The 20,271-nt window shown below is 31.5% G+C and overlaps 1 protein-coding gene across 5 annotated transcripts in view; it reads right to left on the bottom strand.

The window, feature by feature from the left end:
* Nucleotides 1-20,271, bottom strand: part of LOC125054966 (semaphorin-1A) — a 204,291-nt gene that overhangs the window by 36,831 nt on the left and 147,189 nt on the right. For 4 of the 5 annotated variants that reach the window (XM_047657142.1, XM_047657124.1, XM_047657133.1 and 1 more), the window contains exon 2: nt 17,430-17,435. The exons of the other annotated variant lie outside the window; for it this stretch is intronic. In XM_047657142.1, coding sequence (XP_047513098.1) covers nt 17,430-17,435 — 6 coding nt within the window. The remainder of the gene's footprint in view (nt 1-17,429; nt 17,436-20,271) is intronic. 5 annotated transcript variants of the gene reach the window in all.

Genomic DNA, 20,271 nt, shown 5'->3' on the forward strand with positions numbered 1-20,271 from the left:
TAAAAGAGTGCACCATATATATCTAAGAATATCTTGAAATAACGCAAAATGAGGTTTAATGTTGAATATGATTGCTTGCGTAATTCTCCACTCTGAGGTCAGGCGACCGAAGGACTTGTTTCAGACACAAATCTCCCTTGCCTAAGGAAAAGTTTCCAAAGGATGGAAGGAAAGACAGAAACAAAAATGTATCTTTCCTACGGATTATGTTACGTACAATATCCAGCTACATTCAATGTATAAATGTGCATCTAGTAAACACTTGATTAAGAAAATTAAGAAAATTGAGAAGACACAGAAAATATTTGGTTATTTATTTATTAGGTATATATGGAAATATAAACCAAAGCAAAGACTTTTCACTAGTGTTGTGGCAGTGGACAGATATCGATGCCTTTCCGGTGCAAAGCAAGAGTGCTGTCGATTAATCTTACCGCACTACAAAACCTTTGTTCAAGCAATGCTATTATAGATTCTACTAAATGGCTCGAGGAAGATTTGAAACCATTAGAGAAACCCTGTATGTGCCATTGTATTCGATTTAATGTAGGAGTTATTGTGTTCTTAATAAACGCAATCCATTTTTTGGTTTTAATATCTTTTGATTTTTAGTTTAACTGCATTACATCATATGAGTAGTAATAAAACTAAAACATTTAAAGGTATTCTACAGAATTGTAGACTAGAATTTTATCATTGACTTCTTCTTTTACAGTCCTGAAGTTGCATTGGTGTGATAATTATAATCATTTATTATAAGTATTTCTAGGGCAATCAATGCCAAGTATGTAGCAGCGCACATAACGTACGCGGCGAACAACTCATATTTTACTTCATGGTTAGTTCAACTTCGATATGTTAATTGGCGGTTAAATGTCTCTGTATGCATATATCCACGACTATATTTCCGTACGAGATGAGATTCAACTGTATTGTTATAGGGATAAAAGGCATGCAGTGGTGTAGAGTAAATTAAATCACTGCGAGGTTACTTCCTTGCATAATCCAGCACACTCGCTATTTTACGGTTTAAGAAGCTCTACTTTAAGTGCCTGTCAAAGCTTTTAGGTTTCAATTTTATAGAAGTGACTATCAGCTCATTACAGCTGAGGTTTTATTAAAAAATGAAAGATTTTTTAATAAGTTTCATTTCAGTGGGGTTACTGATTTGCAACTGCAATTTATTTCGGTATCCCAATGTTATATGCTTTTACGTAGTATTTTGTAATTAAAGGATTTAACAAACCAGTTAATTCGCAAATAAACAAAAACCGGTCCTTATTGTAATTGATATTTAATCTAATGAAATTATTATATAAAAAAATCACACAATTTCTTTCGTCTTGTCGAAACGTACTTGATACAGCCTTAAAGTGGGCATAAAAGCGTATATTAATTGTTCTGCGTTACTATATAGTATAGTAAAATGTTGTTTGTAAGCAACGTCAATCACGTATAAAAACGCGTTCCACACAATAGGACAACACAAAAGGCACTTGACATCAAATCACGTTAAGGGTATCAACTCGTTAGACCTTGTAAAATACAAGCTATTTACGTTGAAGTGATCTGTTTTCATAATTTCATCAGATGCTCCTTTTGTGAACCTCTCAATATATATTTAAGGATTTATTTAATAAACCAACTTCCATTTTGTTATGTCGTAATGTTTTTTTATCATATAAGATTTAAAACTAGGTTATGTTCAAGTTATTATTGTTATGTAATTAAGATATATGATAAAAGCTGGACCACCGATCTGGCATTATCTAAATTAGGATTTAAAGGACCATATCCTAGGAAACAAAGTTCATAACAAGTCAATACTGTTAATGGAATATAGTTATTGGTTGATTAAGAAATCGCTAAAATGTCGATGCCCTAGACATCAGAGCTTGACCTGATTGAGCAAGAACCTACCACCTGTTTTGTACATTTTCCTTCGAAAAGTGCAAAAGTAAATTACGTGTCAACTGCTCATGGTAAAAATTGCTGCTGAAAAATAGCTCTAAGAAATAGTTTGCATCTGTTGCGTAAAGTCTGAGGTTCTTGGGTTCAATTTTCGATGAAACATAATAAAATATATTTTCATTTTTTTCATTCAGTTTTAGTTTAGATGTAATTCATGTCTGTATAATTAATTAACCATGCTTATCAAAACGATGTTTTGTATAGTTTTTTTTTAATGGCATCAAAAATTTGATGATTTTGAATTGATGCTATAAAATATTTTTTGTCTTGTAAATGGTTTATTTCTCGTAAATCGTTCATCTTTTTCGTAAATCGTAGTTTTTTTTCTCTTTTTAAGAATATCATAGCATAAAGTCCACCTTTACAGATATTCGTTACCTAATACTGCGTTCAAGTTAATCCGTCCCAAGTTTACATATTTGTAAAATATGCTTGTTTTAATAAAGTTTACCATAAGACTGAACTCAAAGAGCACTTAAGCCTTGTCATAGTCAGATGTAGTTGGTTTATGCTTCTACATAATGCATGAGAATTTCTGCATTTTAACCTTATGTAACCATTTATTACAAATATGTATTTCGTTGGAAAACTACTACTTATATGAATTTTCGTCTCTGAATGTGTCTCCCTGGAATCAAGGAGACATTTCTGTATCTGCTTAATTCTTTGAAAGCTAGTTAGGGCATGACGCAAGTCCTCGATTATTAGGTGTAATACATTCCTTACGAGTACTAGTCTCCAGCACATATAGAAAAAATATTCTATTAATGCACTTCTGGGACTCGAACAACTCCGAAACGTGATGCTTTTAATTCATGCTATGAGCAAATTAAAATACTTTATTTTAATTTTTATTATCTTGTATGATTGTGTACTTTAAACACATTTTGTATTTAGCATTTTATGTTAGTGACGAAAACTTAAATACATATTTTATACAAAATAAAAGGCTATATTGCACCTGTAAAAACCAATTTTGATTTCTTCGTTAATTTATCAAGAAATCCTGCACGTAAGTAATGTCGACCTCATTATTCGCAGCTGACGTCGATTTTAATTTCCTGCATACGTACAAGCTGTCGAAGCTTATCGATTAGTCTTAATATATATAGCTTCTATTTTTAGCTTATGCAAAAAGCCTCACTCGTCGAAGCTTTTATCAGATTTGAACAGTGATCCTACAAAATGTTTATTTCCACGGTCGTCTGGTGCTATTATACTTTTATTTACCTACTGATATATAAAAGTATAATGAGACAACTTTAAACCTTTATGTTTTAATTTAATAAAGGTTTATGGTATGTTTATTAATATATAGTTATTATATAAAATATTATATGTATGTATGTATTGTAATTAGCAAACAAATACATATTTTAACCATTTCTACAAAAAAAATACACACAATAATTTAATTTGTTAAGCTAAAACTATTATAAGTTTTCTATTTCATAATCTACAATAGCGTGAGTAAACATGATAATGTAATGTCAAAATGATCAATAAAGCTTATGTTAAAAATATTAAAGTCGCGGAATGGAATGTAAGAAAGAGTAAAAATTTGTTAGAATTTTCCAATACTTTTGCATTCTTTTGTAACCATTGCTGACCATCGAAATTTACAGAATGAAGCTTATTCAGCGAATCTTATAAGAGCTTTTGTTAGGTTTGTAAAACGTTTCTAAAAAGCACTTGTATTTGTAAACTAAAGCAAGATTTGGATTTATTGGTTGGGCAAAGACGTTTCTATGTTTTTTTGAATAAACTAGAGATGTAACATAACTACGGATATCTTTAAACGTCAATTTCACAAACAGTCCGATTTCTGTAAAATATGTTAAATAAAACAGTGTACGAGAGATAATATTTATTTTAAGGCTAGTATTGTGAGTGTGACTGTTCTTACTGTAAGATGGTTCAAATCAAATCATGGTTTGATTTGGCAGATCCATTAAATATCATTGTAATCCAAAACGATTAAAAAGAATGCCGGAGAGTTTCATGCCTGTTCTATTAGTCCACTCTACGTTGGTGATTTGGAAACTAAAAGTATCTGTAAACATCGAATTTTACAAAAAAATAAATATTGACATTCATAGGTACATTACAAATGAATTTTAATTTGATTTGTAAGTATGGCTATTGAAAATTTAATTTGTGTGCAGCTTACGATAAAACGTCCTGAGGGTTGAAAGTCACAGGACTGGCCAATACGGTAACACCATTCTATATATATATATATTTATATATATATATATATATATATGCTAGCTAGTAAATAATATTTTTGTAACCCGTATTTCAAACATTATCACCAGCTCGGCATAGGCACTGAGTAGCCTTATGTTTAATAAACAGCGGAACTATTGGCGAGGGTCCAAAGGTCATATATCAGAAGGCTTTATATTGATTTGGGTTTATTATTATTGGTATACAAATTATTTTCAGCAAGTTACTAATCATTCTAAAAATTTGACATTATATAGCTTACATACATTATATAATCATATATGTATCTGTATAAAAGTAAAAGAGTAATGAAAGAAAAACATGGTAAAGAAAACGGCACTTTCAAATCCAAAAATCAACGGCGAGTTGCGTCCGATTTTCACGACAGAAGGCTGATCACCTTAGTTGTCTATGAAATAAAAATGATCAAACAAACGCATACAATGAGGACAAAACCCATATAGGGTTGTAGCGCCACCGGATTATTATTATTATTAGTACACACATAATTTGATTTAACAATACTTTGATTTTCCATTGCAAATATGTATAAGAAAACTCTAAGCCATACATCAGATAGGCTGTGTAGCGATACTGTCGTCGCATTGACCCAAATGAGCTACCATTTGGCACGCCGCCCTGACACCACCCGCCCTATCTCACATCGCAGATCACATTTTGACCTAAGTTTTCTATCATAAGCTCGCGTAGGTAAGAATATTATGAGAAAAAGGCAATGTTGAAAAATCTATCTGATACCATATTCAGGAGTTCGATATTAAATATCTATTTATGGAATTATTTTTGAAAATATTTAAGATTGTTTGCATTTTAGGAAGTCAAACGTATTATTAATAACAGGTTTACCAAAAGAAAGTGTACAGATATTTATGTTTACCCTTAATTATTACGTAACCAAGGCCCTCAGTCTCACACGTTTCTCGCGCTATTATCAGAATAAATTAAATTAGAAAAGTTAAAGTTACGTAAATGTAAAGCGGCTAACAAAACTCGTTACACCGCTGCTCGGCTTGAACCAGATTAGATTTCAGTTTGGAGTTACCTGCCCAAAGTCAGATCGATTCTACCGGATAATTTATTATAATCTGTGTGTACATAGAGTGTAAGCAGGGTTTGCCTAATGATTAAGGGGCTATTCTAGACTATTTAACACTTTAGAGGTGGCGCATTGGAACTTAGGTAGTGTAGATTTTATGGGGTGTGGGTGAAACTTGTATAATGTAGGAAAAAATAAGTGTGTCTGAGATGATATATCTGAAGCGTAGAAGGCAGATTATCGACCTGCCTGTAAAGAAAAGTGATTAATGAATGACGGAAACACGTTAGCACCTTGGTCATTGGAAGTTATGTCATATAAAATTAATTTTAAGACAAGAATTGGTTCTGCCTATACTACCAAGCATCCGTCATTATGTAACTTCCATAACTAACTAAATATTTGATTTAAATTTTTTTTATAACACTAAATAAAATCAATCACTTTGATGGTACATTCATTGAATGTACATTTGATGGAAATTTCATGGAAATTCATACTTGTTTAATAGTTTAGGTTTTTACGAAATTTATTTTGTCGGTTTTTCAAATGCATATTCCTATTTAGAAATTTAACTATTCAATCATATGGAAATGTCAATTGTCGGACTATGGTTTTTCGTCAGTAGATAAATTAACACCTACATACTTTTCTATGAAGCTATGTCAGTATATTCATTAATATTGTAAATGCTCATAGAGATAATCTTTTTAATTACCTTTTATGAGTGTAAAATAATAAAATAGTTAAAAAACTAAATGACAAGCATACGCGCAAGTGGTAGTATTAATTTTCTTAGTATTTGTTAAACGTAATAGTCAAAAGGCGATACACAATAAGCATCACACAGATCTATTGGTATCGATAAGGTAAATTGATTTTATAAGACTGTTTAGTATTTGAATTATCTACTTGAATATGACCAGTATCAGTCCACCGACTTTACCAGTTATTTTATTATTAGATATAAGTTTGACACTGAAGAGAGAATGAATTGTTGGAAAGAGTCACGTTTCGTTTGAATTGTTTTGAACTGCATTGTACTTTCACTTCCATATAAAATTTTAAATTTTCTTACGATCTAAAGTTGGCGTTACAATATTATACCTATTTGTTCAAAACTGGATGACAATTGATCGATTTTCTATATTCAATGTTCCGTTTCTTTATTCTAGGCTAGAATTTTCTATGAGTTCACCTGTTTACTTGAAAACTTGCGTTTAAAGGGAATTTTAAAACAGCAATTTCAAGCAGACTGACTTTACTGAAGACGTCACAGGCTAGTCGCCACACTGTTTCTCGTATTTGAAAATGTTACTTGTGCATTATTACAATACTTATGAATCAGAAACGGGATGGTTGAAAAACAAAGAAACCATATTGATATCTAGTTGTTTGCACAAAAATCTGTAATATAATACTTATATTTTGTGCTTTTTCATTGCGCGACTTCTTATGGGATGTCCCATATAGGGAAATAGGGAAATGCATCATCATTGAGTTATCATATCCCTGTTTCTTTATCCAAATACGATTCGTAATTCCTACGGGGTGCCGATTTTTTTTATAGCGAGCACATTATTCATAGATTTACCTAGCCAATCTTTTCGTAGATAGAATAAAAACCCGTAAAAATTAGGATCAGAAAAACCACGCGTTAAACAGTTTTTATAGAGCTAATCAAGTGTCACAACAATAATATTAGGAAATTTTTAAGTAAAAATGACAAATACGTATCAAGTAGATGTTATAAACAACAAATCAAAAGATCATTTTGGTGTCATTTTTACGGGTATTGAAAAGCGATTAAACGTTACGGTAACGCCAAAAATTCCATGATATGTGAGAGGGGTTATCGGAGGGGAAGGGGGAGGCCGGAAAGGGAAGTGGGCCCATAAATCCGCTGTTCGAGACCGCCCAGCGCACTTCCTGAAAATGTGCGCTGTCGACATTTTTTATATCTTTCATATCAATAATATATTAAAATCAGCCAGTGCTATTTTATTCAAGTTTTTTAGAGGGTCGTAAAGATCATCGGAAAACGAAAGCGTTACTTACGTTGAGTTTCACTTATGGAATTTGGTATTTGGAAACTAAAACCTTCTCCTTCTCTTGTATCTCCTCATGATACATCCTCTAGCCATACTCAGAATCCCAGAACCCTATATGTTAAAGACTGAAATAAAGAATAGTCAGGCAGTAAAAGGACCTTTTTTAACTTCTAGACTACTTTTTACGTATACTGCAATTATTCAATACAATTTTTACAAATAGAATTTATCCTTTGATCTTATCAAGGTTTTGTTTAAATGCTTAATGAAATGGAAAATAGGGACCTTCAATAAAATTGCAACATTTTCGATAATGAAATAAGTTTCCAAATATTGAACATTGTCAGTTTACACCTGGAATATCAAAGTTTAATATTAAAGGGACCTTACTTATAAGCCCCAATTAGTTATGCATAGTTTAATTGATTTTTAACAAAGTAACGCGAGAAAAGAACATAATATTACTCTTTAAAGTTTTAGCACGTTTATACGAGAATGTAAGTGCGTGCTCCTATTTCACCATGCCTCCTACTGATTGAGGACAAATCTTTGTTTCTAATTTATGTTATTATTATTAATTACTTAAGATGTCATGTGAAACATGGTGTGTTGTTTATTGCAAGTTCTTCTCTTCCGTTGTACGCCCTTGATTTGAGAAGTTAGTAGCAGGAAATGTAAAATTAGAAGCATTTCATATTTGTTTTTTTTTGTCGTTTATAAGTGTACATTGTGTTATCTATAAGAATAAATGATTTTGACTTTTGACTTTTTATAAATAAAGGGTAATATTTGTGCCATCACAACATTTCGTGAAACAGCCCTAAGCAGTTTTAATTATAAGAAAATTAAAATATATTTGCATATATTTTAATTTTCTAGAGTTGCCTCTAGTAAAAAGCTTTTCACTTAGGCCGCCTAAAACCGCTCACTTATTGGTAAAAAAGTATTAAAATCTAAAATTTAATTTATTTAGTTAGTAGACACACGTATAATGCAAAGCTTTTTAGTAGTAACATAAAGCACTTTTGAATCAATCAAATCAAAAATAGAATATTAACTTCGGATCAATGTTTAGGCATCACCTTTATATGTTTAGACAACATTTATTAGTCTGAATGAAAGATTTGTGTGTAATGCGAATCGAAAGGATCTCGGCTTGAGTGTTTCCTTGGAGTTAACGTTTGATGTCATTGCGAAGAAGATTGATTGTCTTTGATGCGCTCCCATCCATCACTGCTTCGTAAACACGCCTCACTATTGATAAGTTATAGTAACGCACAAGTAACGCTGTAAATAGCAACATTATTCACTTTTAATCAATGAAACGCAGACATATCAGAATAACAATATGTTTGTATAAAAACCAGAGTTGCGGTCTGTATTAAGAAGCAAACGGAAACGCAAACCCACGTCATTCGATAAGTATTCTATAGAAAATGTATCAGAGTTTATACGTTCGCGTCCGTATCAATTACTACTTGTTGTACGAGTATAATAAATGATTTTATTTTAATTTATAAGTGTTACTGACATAAGACAGTTTATTACTTGGAAAAATGTATTTAAAGATAAATTCCTGATAATTGAGTTGCAAACCTGATCAAGTATAACATAATACACAACATAATAAAATGAGCAGTGGAGAGCAACAAACTTAGTGGAGAAGCCATTCTTATCCTTCTAATTGTGTGTTCTAACCTCAGTTATTCACATGCGATAGACGCCTTTACACATTTAATTTTTATGTGAAATTTAGCACTTACTCCTACTTAATTGTAGTATGTAGTGCTATTAGATATGTCATGTATATACATATAATTAAAGTATATGTCATAATAATAACATCCATTATCATTTACGTTATTTAAAGTTTCTTGTATAAACCCAATTACAAAACAGCAATAATATTAGTCGAGTTTCTTTGTAAAAGCTGTGATTAATGACTAAATTCCACTTAACTTTACAAGTAGAAAAGCACAAAAGCTTTTCAATTGAAATTCGTTAAATAAAGGATTGTAATAATCGCGGAGCAAGTCTTCTTTAGTTGCTACAAATGACTTTTTCCAATGAAAAGCGATCGATAAGTTTTACATAAGTTGACTTTGAATAGATAAGAAGCCTGAACTAATATTAAAGAACTTATACCGATAGAAAAACGATTTAAGTTAAAAATGGGTCAAGCGTGTGGCGTGTAATAACTAGAGAAGCTCGAGAAGTGAGTTTTAGATTTTAAAAAACGTTTATTTAAATTTCATTAAATCGTGTTACTATTAATGTACTGAATTCGATTTCCCGGAAACAATATTTGTCAGGTCATATTTGTATGCATATATAATTAAGTATTATTTATCCAAACAAATTGTAACTACTGTTTAAAAGTACAATCCTTTGTTAAAACCATAGGTTAAATAGAAAAACAAAGGCAATGGCATTGCCTCTTCTGACGTCAAAGGCGTGAATGAACTCCATTCAAGCATCTGAAAGCTATGACCCATTTACATCGCGTTTTACTTTGTGTTATTTTTTGACACATTACATATTAGAGATATTACCCGGGTTTGATGTACACAATACAGTACAGTTTATATATTACAGTACAGATTTAACAGTACCGATGTCCCAATTCACCACAGCGTTAGCAATTATACAAACAAAACAGTTTGTCATCATCTATTTATAACTTTAAGTTGGAAAATCCCGAAGGTAAAAACTCTGAAAGGTTTACTGTTCAAGGTGATATTTTTACTTTTTATTATCTATGACTAAATGGGATGTACTAAGGACAAACACAAGATTACAAAGCTACGTTTGCAAAAAACACATTTCAGTTTTCAACTTTCTTTCCGCTTTACTAAAATCTAGTTAGAATAACTAACTCGTGCCAGTACATACGCATATAAGTGCACGCTTGTGGCTCACATTCTATATCTATAATTCTCATCTCTTGGCACAAAGCTGGTTGATTGCACCCGTTGCCCCAAGCGACGTACTGCGTCAGCCTAAACGCAACCTTTTTATATCAGAATCAATAGCTCGGGGACACGGTGTAGGTATTAGTAATATTTAAGTTAGAAGACTTGTGTCTCAACCTAGAGTGAATAGGTCACGTCAGTAACAACAAAATTGTAAAGATTGCTAAGTAACTGACGTGAAATTAGTTTAGTTTTAGAGAATTTCTTTTGTATGTAATGTCGCTTCCGAGGTTTACGCAACTAAAGCCTAAAGACCAATAAAAAAATGGCTCTATAAGCTTTTTAGGTCTGGGCCTCAGATTTCTGTATCTGTTCCATGATCATTTGTTAATCAAATAGGCAAGTAGGTGATCAGACTTCTGTGCTTAATGCACGCCGTCGCCTTTTTGGTTCTAGTCAAGCCGATTTTCTCACGATGTTTTCCTTCCCCGTTCGAGCCGATGTTAAATGCGCACATAGAAAGAAAGTCCATTGGCGCATAGCCGGGGCTCGAACCTACGACACCAGTCGCACGCTGAAACCACTAGGCCAACACAGCTCTAATAAAACTAAAATACTATTCAAAATATCGACTAGATTGGATAATGAATGTGATTAATAGTATTGTTACAGTTTCTCTTTTTGTTAAAAAGAAATTTGAAGTCAAAAACTGAAACAATGGATACGAAGATTGATATATCAGTGTCATCATTTATCAAAAACCACCCACTACTCAGCAGTTATAGGATTTATCTCAAAACAACACGACCAAAATCCATTTGTCAAATATCATAGTACAAGAGCATCATGTTAATAGAAACAATATGCTACTTAAAATATCAAAAGAAACCGAAAATATTGAAAAAATGCTTAGATTATAATAAAATTACGTCTGTCTTTCAACTATTTACAACTTACTAATGCGTTTTTAAGCAATATATAATACAATAATAATACATAACTTTATTTTACTCCCAATTCGAAAAGGCCTGGCTGTGCCATCGTAATTCCATGGGAACAGTCCGTTTATGCATTGGTTTATATAACTATATGTTTTTTATTTATATACTAAAGATAACTATATAGTTGATATTAAAAAAAATTGCCTTGAGAACACAATCAATTCGTTAGTAGGCAAACTAAAGGTTCTAAAACAACAATACACATAAAATTGTTAATAGGGTTTTAATTAGATCGGCGATACAATGTCTTGTTTTATAACTTGAGCTAAATTTCTAGTATTTTTGAAATAATTTAATTAAATTTCGCTATATGTGAAACTGTGGTTGTTAGAAACTAAAAACCCTGAGGTGATTTTTGTCTGGACTGTGTGGGACAGTCTCGAGAGCAATGACCCCGGGTTTTGCTTTTACTGAAAGCATTTAGGCTTTTATTTTAGTGGGCGTATGAAAGACGAGAATATTTTCCTCTTAAATAAAAGCTTTTAACATAAGCCAAATTGTTTATTTTGCAAAATAACGCCACATTATTACTTATACGTTTATTTAAAAAAATTCAATAATTAAGAGCCAAATTTTACGTTAAATTGCCTTTGTTTTGTTTCTAAAACAACATACTCGTAGTTTTATTTGAGCTCGTAATGTTTGAAATTTTTTTCGAATGTGTTCTTGACTTATGATTTTTTTTTGAAACCATATAATGTGATAAAACTTTACATTTATTATCAAAACAAATATTTTAATCTTATTGATTGACAGTCTAAGTTTAATACACCCTTTTAGCAAATGCTTTATGCCCTAGGCAGGCACTTTATGTGAGTAAGAACCCTTGTTGCATTGCTGCAAGCGAACCACTCACGAATACGTTTAAAGCTTAGGTATTACTCACAACTATATCTCGTGTGCACTTAACACATCTTTTTATGTGGAAATTGTATATGAAATACGTTTCAAAACATAAAATAAAAAATAGAGTTCACGGCTAACCATTCAATTTCTATAACACACAATAATGAACTCCCTCAATGTTATGTTATGTTGAACTTAATAAAATAGATATGTTTATTAATCCATGTTATATTTGTTAGGTAACAGATATATATTTTGACATATTTTGTATCTACAAATAGGACATTTTTTAGTATGACTTTTTTGACAATAATTGTATAATTGAATTATTCAAAACGACATTATTGATTGTGAATTTAAGAACATCTTACTAATTCAAAAACTAATTCGAGTAAACTATTAAACTTCAAAAACCAAAATTATAACTTAACGCTAATAACTTGTTACAACAAAATAACACATGTTCAACGTGGTTTTAAAAGATTTTATCCATTACGTCAGGCACACGCTGACTTGTACAAAATGAATAAACTAAATCTGTCAAGTTTCAGAGAAATATTTCAATTTATAAAATACAAGCTGACTGGTAGTTTATATTAATATTATTAATTAGAATTATTGAGTTATATCAACACAGTGGAGCAAGTAATGGGATTATTGTGTAAATTGACTTGCACTTAATTAAGATACTGCAATGCATTATTGATCACTGGTTAGTTCTATTATTTGTTTTCGCATTCGTGGTTCATTGCCGCTAAATGTATTATCTTTTATTTTGAAATCCCATGCACCATGCTAAAAGTACATTAAATTTATGGGCTGTTAAACAAAATTAGGATGATGAAAGCAGTTTTTCCTTGTTTATAATTGATATGTATTTGATGTTGATGTAATGTTGTTGAATTAAAAAAAAAAAATCAGTGGCGCTACAACCTTTTTAGGCCTGGGCCGCAGATTTCTGTATCTTTTACATGATCATTTTTCAATCTAATAGGCAAGGAGGTGATCAGCCTTCTGTGCCTGATACTCGCCGTCGACTTTTTGGGTCTAAGGCAAGCTGGTTTCCTGGCGATGTTTTTCTTCACCGTTCGAACGAATGTTAAATGCGCACATAGAAAGAAAGTCGATTGGTGCACAGCTGGGGAAAACGAACCTTCGACATCAGGGATGAGAGTCGTACGCTGAAGCCACTAGTGTGAATATAAAAAATATATTCAATGCATAAGTCAATTTAATCAAAAGAAATGTGTCTGTTATCTTTTATTAAATACTTTTAGTGCACTTTGGAGTCGTTTTATAATTTATTAATAAGGAATTTATTTACTACAATTATTTGAATATTTATCTTTGTACTTGTATTAATATGTACATATGTATTCTTGGATTACCAATTTATTAAAATGGCGTAAATATGGCAAACCAGAATAAATCACACAAGTTTCGCTATTATGTATTTCATAAAAACCGATTGAAAGTTATACACTTTTAGATTACCCAGACGGGCGATAATGCGATGCATCCACGGCTTGTTTCGTTGCATTTGTAATGCACTGCTTCTTATCCTGTGCTGTTTAGACTTGCAGATATTTTGTCGCAACTTACTTCTGTAACACGGCGCCGTCTTGTTTATAACCTAGACGTTGAAGTCTTGGAATCCTTTAAGTATCCTAAGTAGTTCCTGTTATAACTCAAAAAGAGACACAAAAGGCACGCTACGCTATTAAGTATGGTATTGGTACTTAGAAGGTTCCCTATGCAAACTTACTTATTAAATTAAAGAGGGTTACAACTATAATTATGCAATCATTATGGTATTAAAGCATATTTTGTATTGTTTAATAGGCATTTAACCATTGGACCTCGCCACAAAAATATAAATCACGTCTGGAACAAAAGAGACCGTAAATGAATACTTTTCCAATTAAATCGCTGGGTTTTTTAATTAAACGAATGTTTAAAGCCTGGCTCAGAACGCTATAGGGCAGAGCTTTTCCCTAATACCGATTGACGTTTTTACTGCCGCGTGAACGGTAAAAATATTTTATTAACCAATTTGAGGGCTCAAATCGATTGTCCTTAACAAGTGATTTTATGGACGATTTTAGGAAATACATTTTCACGACGACTTTTTATTTTAAAGTCGATAATGTAACTACGGTTACGTAAATATATAAAATTTGTTTCACATAAGATAATATTTATACTAACGTAGCTGTTTTTGATTGTCTCTCAGACTGTAATTTAATATATTTTTCACAAATCAGTAACTACAGATTGCACCTCATGCTGACCCCACTCGAAAATAACGAACTCTTAAAAACTCAGTTCGTATGCGCGCACTGCAACGCATTAATAATTGTTTATTGCGGCAGTGCCGTGACGGGAATATCCCCAACGAATTAACAATCACAACGACTACTATTCGTTCTATCGAGATCAAGCTTCGTTCGAGATTTACGCTTATCGAGAGACCTTTAAATGTAAGCAAAAACGAGTTAGGAGATTTTATCTACAAAGTCTAGTACTAAGTCGACTCTAAAGAGTTTTAAGAAAGATAAAAAGCTTAATTTTATCGTAATTCTGTGAGTCGCACATCAATAAAACATTTGATTAAATGTATAAATTACGAATAAAGACATTGTTTAAATAATAAAAAAATTGCACTTTCATGTTCCTGCCTACAAGACTCGTAGTCATGCTTTGTTCGTTCATGTTCCTCACATCAACATCAATGTAAAAAACTCAGTTTTGTTTCGCGCATCCCAGACATATACCGACCAATACTTAAGCTATCACTGTATATGCTTCAAATGACTATTAAGAATATTCATAGCGGTATATCACCTGTATTGCACACCCCACATTCACACCCTCACGTACATACCCTGACTTGCACACCATCACAGCACAGCCGATTCACTTAGTATAATATTTGAACCTTTTTGTATATAATATGTATTCCATCTTTGGCTTTACGTTTAGTATAATTGTTTATTTGTTGTATATAATAGCTGTAGGAATACGAAATAAATAAACTAATCGAGATCCGATGCTACGGGACAGTAAGGGTTAAACCAGATTGTGGAGGTATTTTGTTCGAATGTTTGCAGTTTGTACTAACTGCTCATTTTATTTCCTCCCATAATTGTGAGCAATTTCCGAAACACCCAAATGAGTCCTGATCGATTTGTTAAAATATGTTGATCTCTTGAAAACTATACGTTATTTATTTATTGAAATGTCTTTTTACGACTAAAAAAGTATGGCTTATTCATATCTTTGGCCTTTTGAGCCGATTATGAAAACAGCTCAAGTTAAAAAGAAAATGAATTGCTATAATCAAAGTTGCCAATTACCGCGGCTTCTCATTTATAAAGTTTCCTTTTTGAATGGAACTCAACTTGTTTCGCTTAAGCATTGAGAGCGCTGCCCTATTGTTCGAGTCTAATGGTTCGGAGGTTATAAAGCGCTTTAGGCGGTTCCAAAGTCATGACGCATGCGCTTTGCGTAATGTGTCCTTTTGATGACGCCCCCGGTTAGGGTTCAGATAGACATGTTACGTTTTTCGGAATAATTAATTTAAAACAAGGCGTAGAAATAATGCCTAGAGATCAACGAGACGTTGTTGTATGGAGGAATTTAAGTAACGCAATGAACATATTCTTCTACAAATCCGTTGAACGCAGTTATTTCAATCATATGAGAGATATTATACGTAACAATAATGAATCTTGGGTGGCCTCAACCAGTCTCCTTCATGTTGCATGATAATATAGCTACTTTATATGGTGATTTTAACCATGACACAGACGCAAAAATTAGTTGTGCCTAAAACCTGCACGTCTGTAATCGCCTTAAGTTTTTGTGCATGTGTGCCATGTGTGTGTGTGTCGAAATGGGCTTCGTTACATTGGCATGAATGAGAGAGATGGTGCGATCAATATTTTGAGGCTCTGAGGAATCTCATGAAATTTTTAGTAGTTTCATAATACCCCTGTGTCCTTTAATTAAATCTGACATTGAGAATGACAGTTCAAATGAATATCAACCAACGGTTGGAGCTTAAGTTAATTGAATCGATATATCTACCGGGGCACGTGTCATAGTCATTAATTAATGAGTTGAGACTCATCAATCAAATATATGCTAATTAATTATTCTTGACAGCCAGAAACACTATAAATATTAGAAAATATAATTTTTACTATATGTAGTCAAATTAGTCGTGACATATCATATATTTTAATCTCTAGAGTTTAAACATGACGTTTAATATGGATTTAATAACTAATTATACTCACATTTTAATCCAAGGTATGATTTAAAAAATCTTAAATTAATTTTACACACCACACACTTACAGTCAAGTAACCTCGACCACCAATTCAAATTGACGTTTTGCATTTTTTTAATAAACTATGTCGATTTCGAGATAGCGCGGTAAATTGGCAAACGAGGTTACATTTGCAGTAAGCTAGCAGCTATGTTACACAGATCTATTTCTATTCTACTTGGACATTGAGTCAAATGCGTTTTAAAAGAAAAACAAAAATAGGGCAAATAATGAGGACAGTGCAGGCAATGACTGAGCTCACGACACAAAGCGTTCTAGGCCGCCTCCACACGAAACTACGAAATTGCTACGTATTTGTTAAAAATACAATGCTTTTGTTGCTTTTTTTTAATTTAGACAGGTTCTAGATGACATTATTATTCGAAAAATAAAACGTTTGATAGTGAAGCTAATGTAAGAATAATTACTATATTGCAATGTTGCAAAATTTAACAATTTAAAAATGTATTTTTTACCTTTTTAAAAATAAGTTATACTAAGCGAGTTAAGTTAATTTCATGTTCTTTAATATAAATATGTTTCGTGTGGCTGCGTAGTTAAGAGTATAGAAGAAACATGTATATATATGAAACGTTTAAGGCAGTAAATAAGAGAACAAAAAAGAAGAGAAATGTGATGTGATATCTGAAATGTAAATAAACATAAAACAGAGCAAATTAAAGGACAGAATAAAACGAAAATGAATTCCAATGTTATGTTTTGGGAGAACTGAGCTACGCTCAAGATTAATTAAAGTCTGTAATTAAAGAAAACTGGATTTCATTAATTTCCTTCATTAGGTAAAATTAAATACACCACTGTTTGATGGCTTAGAAATTATTACTAGTTGATCTTCGACTCGGGTTTTATTTGAAAGTTTAACGAAATCCAATTCAATTACTTACATAAATTGAATTTTTCAGCCAATTTCGAACTGAAAATAACTTCAGAAATGAATTAATACAACAACCATTCGTATAGTTTTATACAAGAGTACCTTCGAGTCCCTCGGGAAGAGGTATGACTCACCTGAAACTGAAGAATTTTATTTTATTCATTTGATAATATATTCGTCATAATTTGGTATAATAGGTTCAAAATAATGCACTTATTGTACAGCTATATATATATACAATATACATATATAAGTATTTTGGTTAGAACTGTTAATGACAAATGAGTTTTTATTCAAATATATTAACACAAAAAGTGTTACAAGCATTGACAAGGGATACTACATACAAGAGATTATTTTATTTGAAATAACAATAAAAAACGTTGTCTTATTTATTTTCCATATCTTACGCTTTCACTGAGTCGACCAGTTTACGTAAGTCAAAACGAAAAAATTACATTTACGTACATCATAACTCCTGTGTTGATAACATTCATAATTTGAAACATATAAGAAATCACACGGGAACCTCACAATTTTTTGCTAAATAAATAGTGACTTCCGAAATAGCGACCAATAATTCAAGCAATGACGTTTATTTTCGATGTGCGGCGTGATATAAGAATTCATCTTCAGATTTATCACCCTCTATGCAAATACTATGTGATGGATATTGCTTTGGCTTCTATGTGTCGAAATTAATGTTTTTTCAACGCCATGAGCCTGGAATTTAGTCATTTTTCATGACATTTTAATATGGAATAAGATATTTTCATTTCGTAATATTCAATTACCTCCTCTAATATATCATTTTAGATGTTGATATATTTTTGTAGAGTAAAATAACCTACTTAACAGCATAAAATGTTATTACGTATGATTTGATCTTATAACTATCGGTTTGTAACTAACAAAAAGTATATATATATATATATTTTTTAATCAAAACGAAATGAAACATACACAAAACAAATTTACGTTATTATTTTATAGCTATTATTCTCATACAAAATATAGATTAGAAAACTATAAAAAATAATTTTTTTTCTGGTATCAACTATAATATCGCAAGCTTTTCTAAACAATGGTGATACCAAGAGGTCGAATAACATTTGACACGTACGTACGATTAACGTGACCAAATAAGGTTGAAGAGAGGGTATGATTAGGTCCAATTGGATTACGGTCGCCTGTCGCTGACCAAGCGCTGGTGGTAATCAAGCCACTCCCGAATTAATCGTTATTATTGACTTTGGATTAATTAAAGCTGCGGAAGGTTAATCGGCGAGCCAATCTGGTGCGCCGTGATATTCGCCACAAGTTATGATTTGGTCATTGCTTTCAGTGAGTATTCTCCACGTTTAGATGTTATTTATTTGCCTAAAATTGGAACCATGCAAGATGCTGTGCTAGCTAAATATTGGATTTTAATTTAAAATATTCATTTTAATGTTTTCGTTCTTGTTATAATTAACAACGTTAGAAAAATAGAACGATTGAGTAAGGATACCGTATCCGTATCTTAATAGTAGCAATACCTACATAAAATTACAGTGCAGCGTAAATACGTAGCTACGCTACGACAGATACTGATGCTACGACGCCTGCTACGACCATGATACTATGGCTACGACGAAAATTTATATGGTATATGCATATTTTATTGATATATATATTTACAAGGAATATAAAATATGAATATGAATTTTAAAATCTCTGAATACTCTAACCTAACCTAGCATTTACATTTATAGAGTACGCTTATCTTTCTGTCAGTCCGTGGTTTTTGGTACAAAAAAATTCCTATTGTAATGAATTTTCTGACGGAATTTGTACAAAGTAAAAAGATCGATCAGTTTGTTAATACTTGGAAATATTTATCGATTTCCTAGGTAAAAACATTAACCAGAATCTAAAATAAAACAAAGCACAATTCAATCCCTAACAACTGCAACAACTTTCCTAGTTATAAATTCATTAAAACTTTTTAAAAGACTAAGGGAGGACTTTATACACCCAGCATTTTTGTCCAATTTGTTTCGTTTCTTTTTAAATCATATATAAAATAGAAATGAATAATTTTACGTGTATAGGTAAAAGCTAAACTCACCTTATTAAGTTAAATAAGGTACTGTATTTTTTTACAAAGAAAATGCTTAGTGCATATTTTGTGTCTGCTTTTCGCATATTTAATTGAAAATTTTAATACATGTAAATTTTGTAATTTTATGCCTTTTGTACTTATGTACGGAGGTAATGTTTTGGGTAACAACGAAAGAAGTACTCTGAGTTAAAGATGCTTTTCAGAAATAAAGTTACAGAATTTTGAAATTATACTTAAATAAATTTTATTTAAGTTGATGACTGGAGCGACACAAGCGTTTCCATTGATTGGTTTCACGCCAAGGGTCAGCTGTAATTAATTAAGTTGGCAACACTGTGCCATCTGTCAGATATTGCTGTGTGACCTGTTTTCAAGTTTAAATAGTTTAAGATCGTAAATACAGATTATTATTTTTGTTTTATTTTATATCAAAGCTGAATGTTTATGAATTAATTTTTATTACTAATACTACTTTATATACATTGATTATGTAAAGTAGGCATTAATTACATTAATTATTATTATGCAAAAAGAAACCGAGTTTCTATTTGTAAATATACAAGGTTGAAGTAATTAGTAAGATGTAAATCAAATAGGATTAATGGGGCGCTGTTGATATCCCCAGGCCTGATAAATGATGTAGGAATTAGGATAAAACTAATTCATTTATTGTTTCATGTTATTCATTTACGTATTCGAGAACCTTTTAATTAAGTTACGCTCAAAATAGTCACCGTACGTAATTAGTATAATATTTTAAATACATTAATAGACTCTATTAACGCTAATTAATTTTTAAAACACTGAAATTATCATTTACCGGTTTTTTTATTAATTTATGTTATATAGAGGTAGATTCTTTCTATATGTAT

The sequence above is a fragment of the Pieris napi genome, chromosome 1, assembly GCF_905475465.1.
Source record: "Pieris napi chromosome 1, ilPieNapi1.2, whole genome shotgun sequence".
NCBI lineage: Eukaryota > Metazoa > Arthropoda > Insecta > Lepidoptera > Pieridae > Pieris > Pieris napi.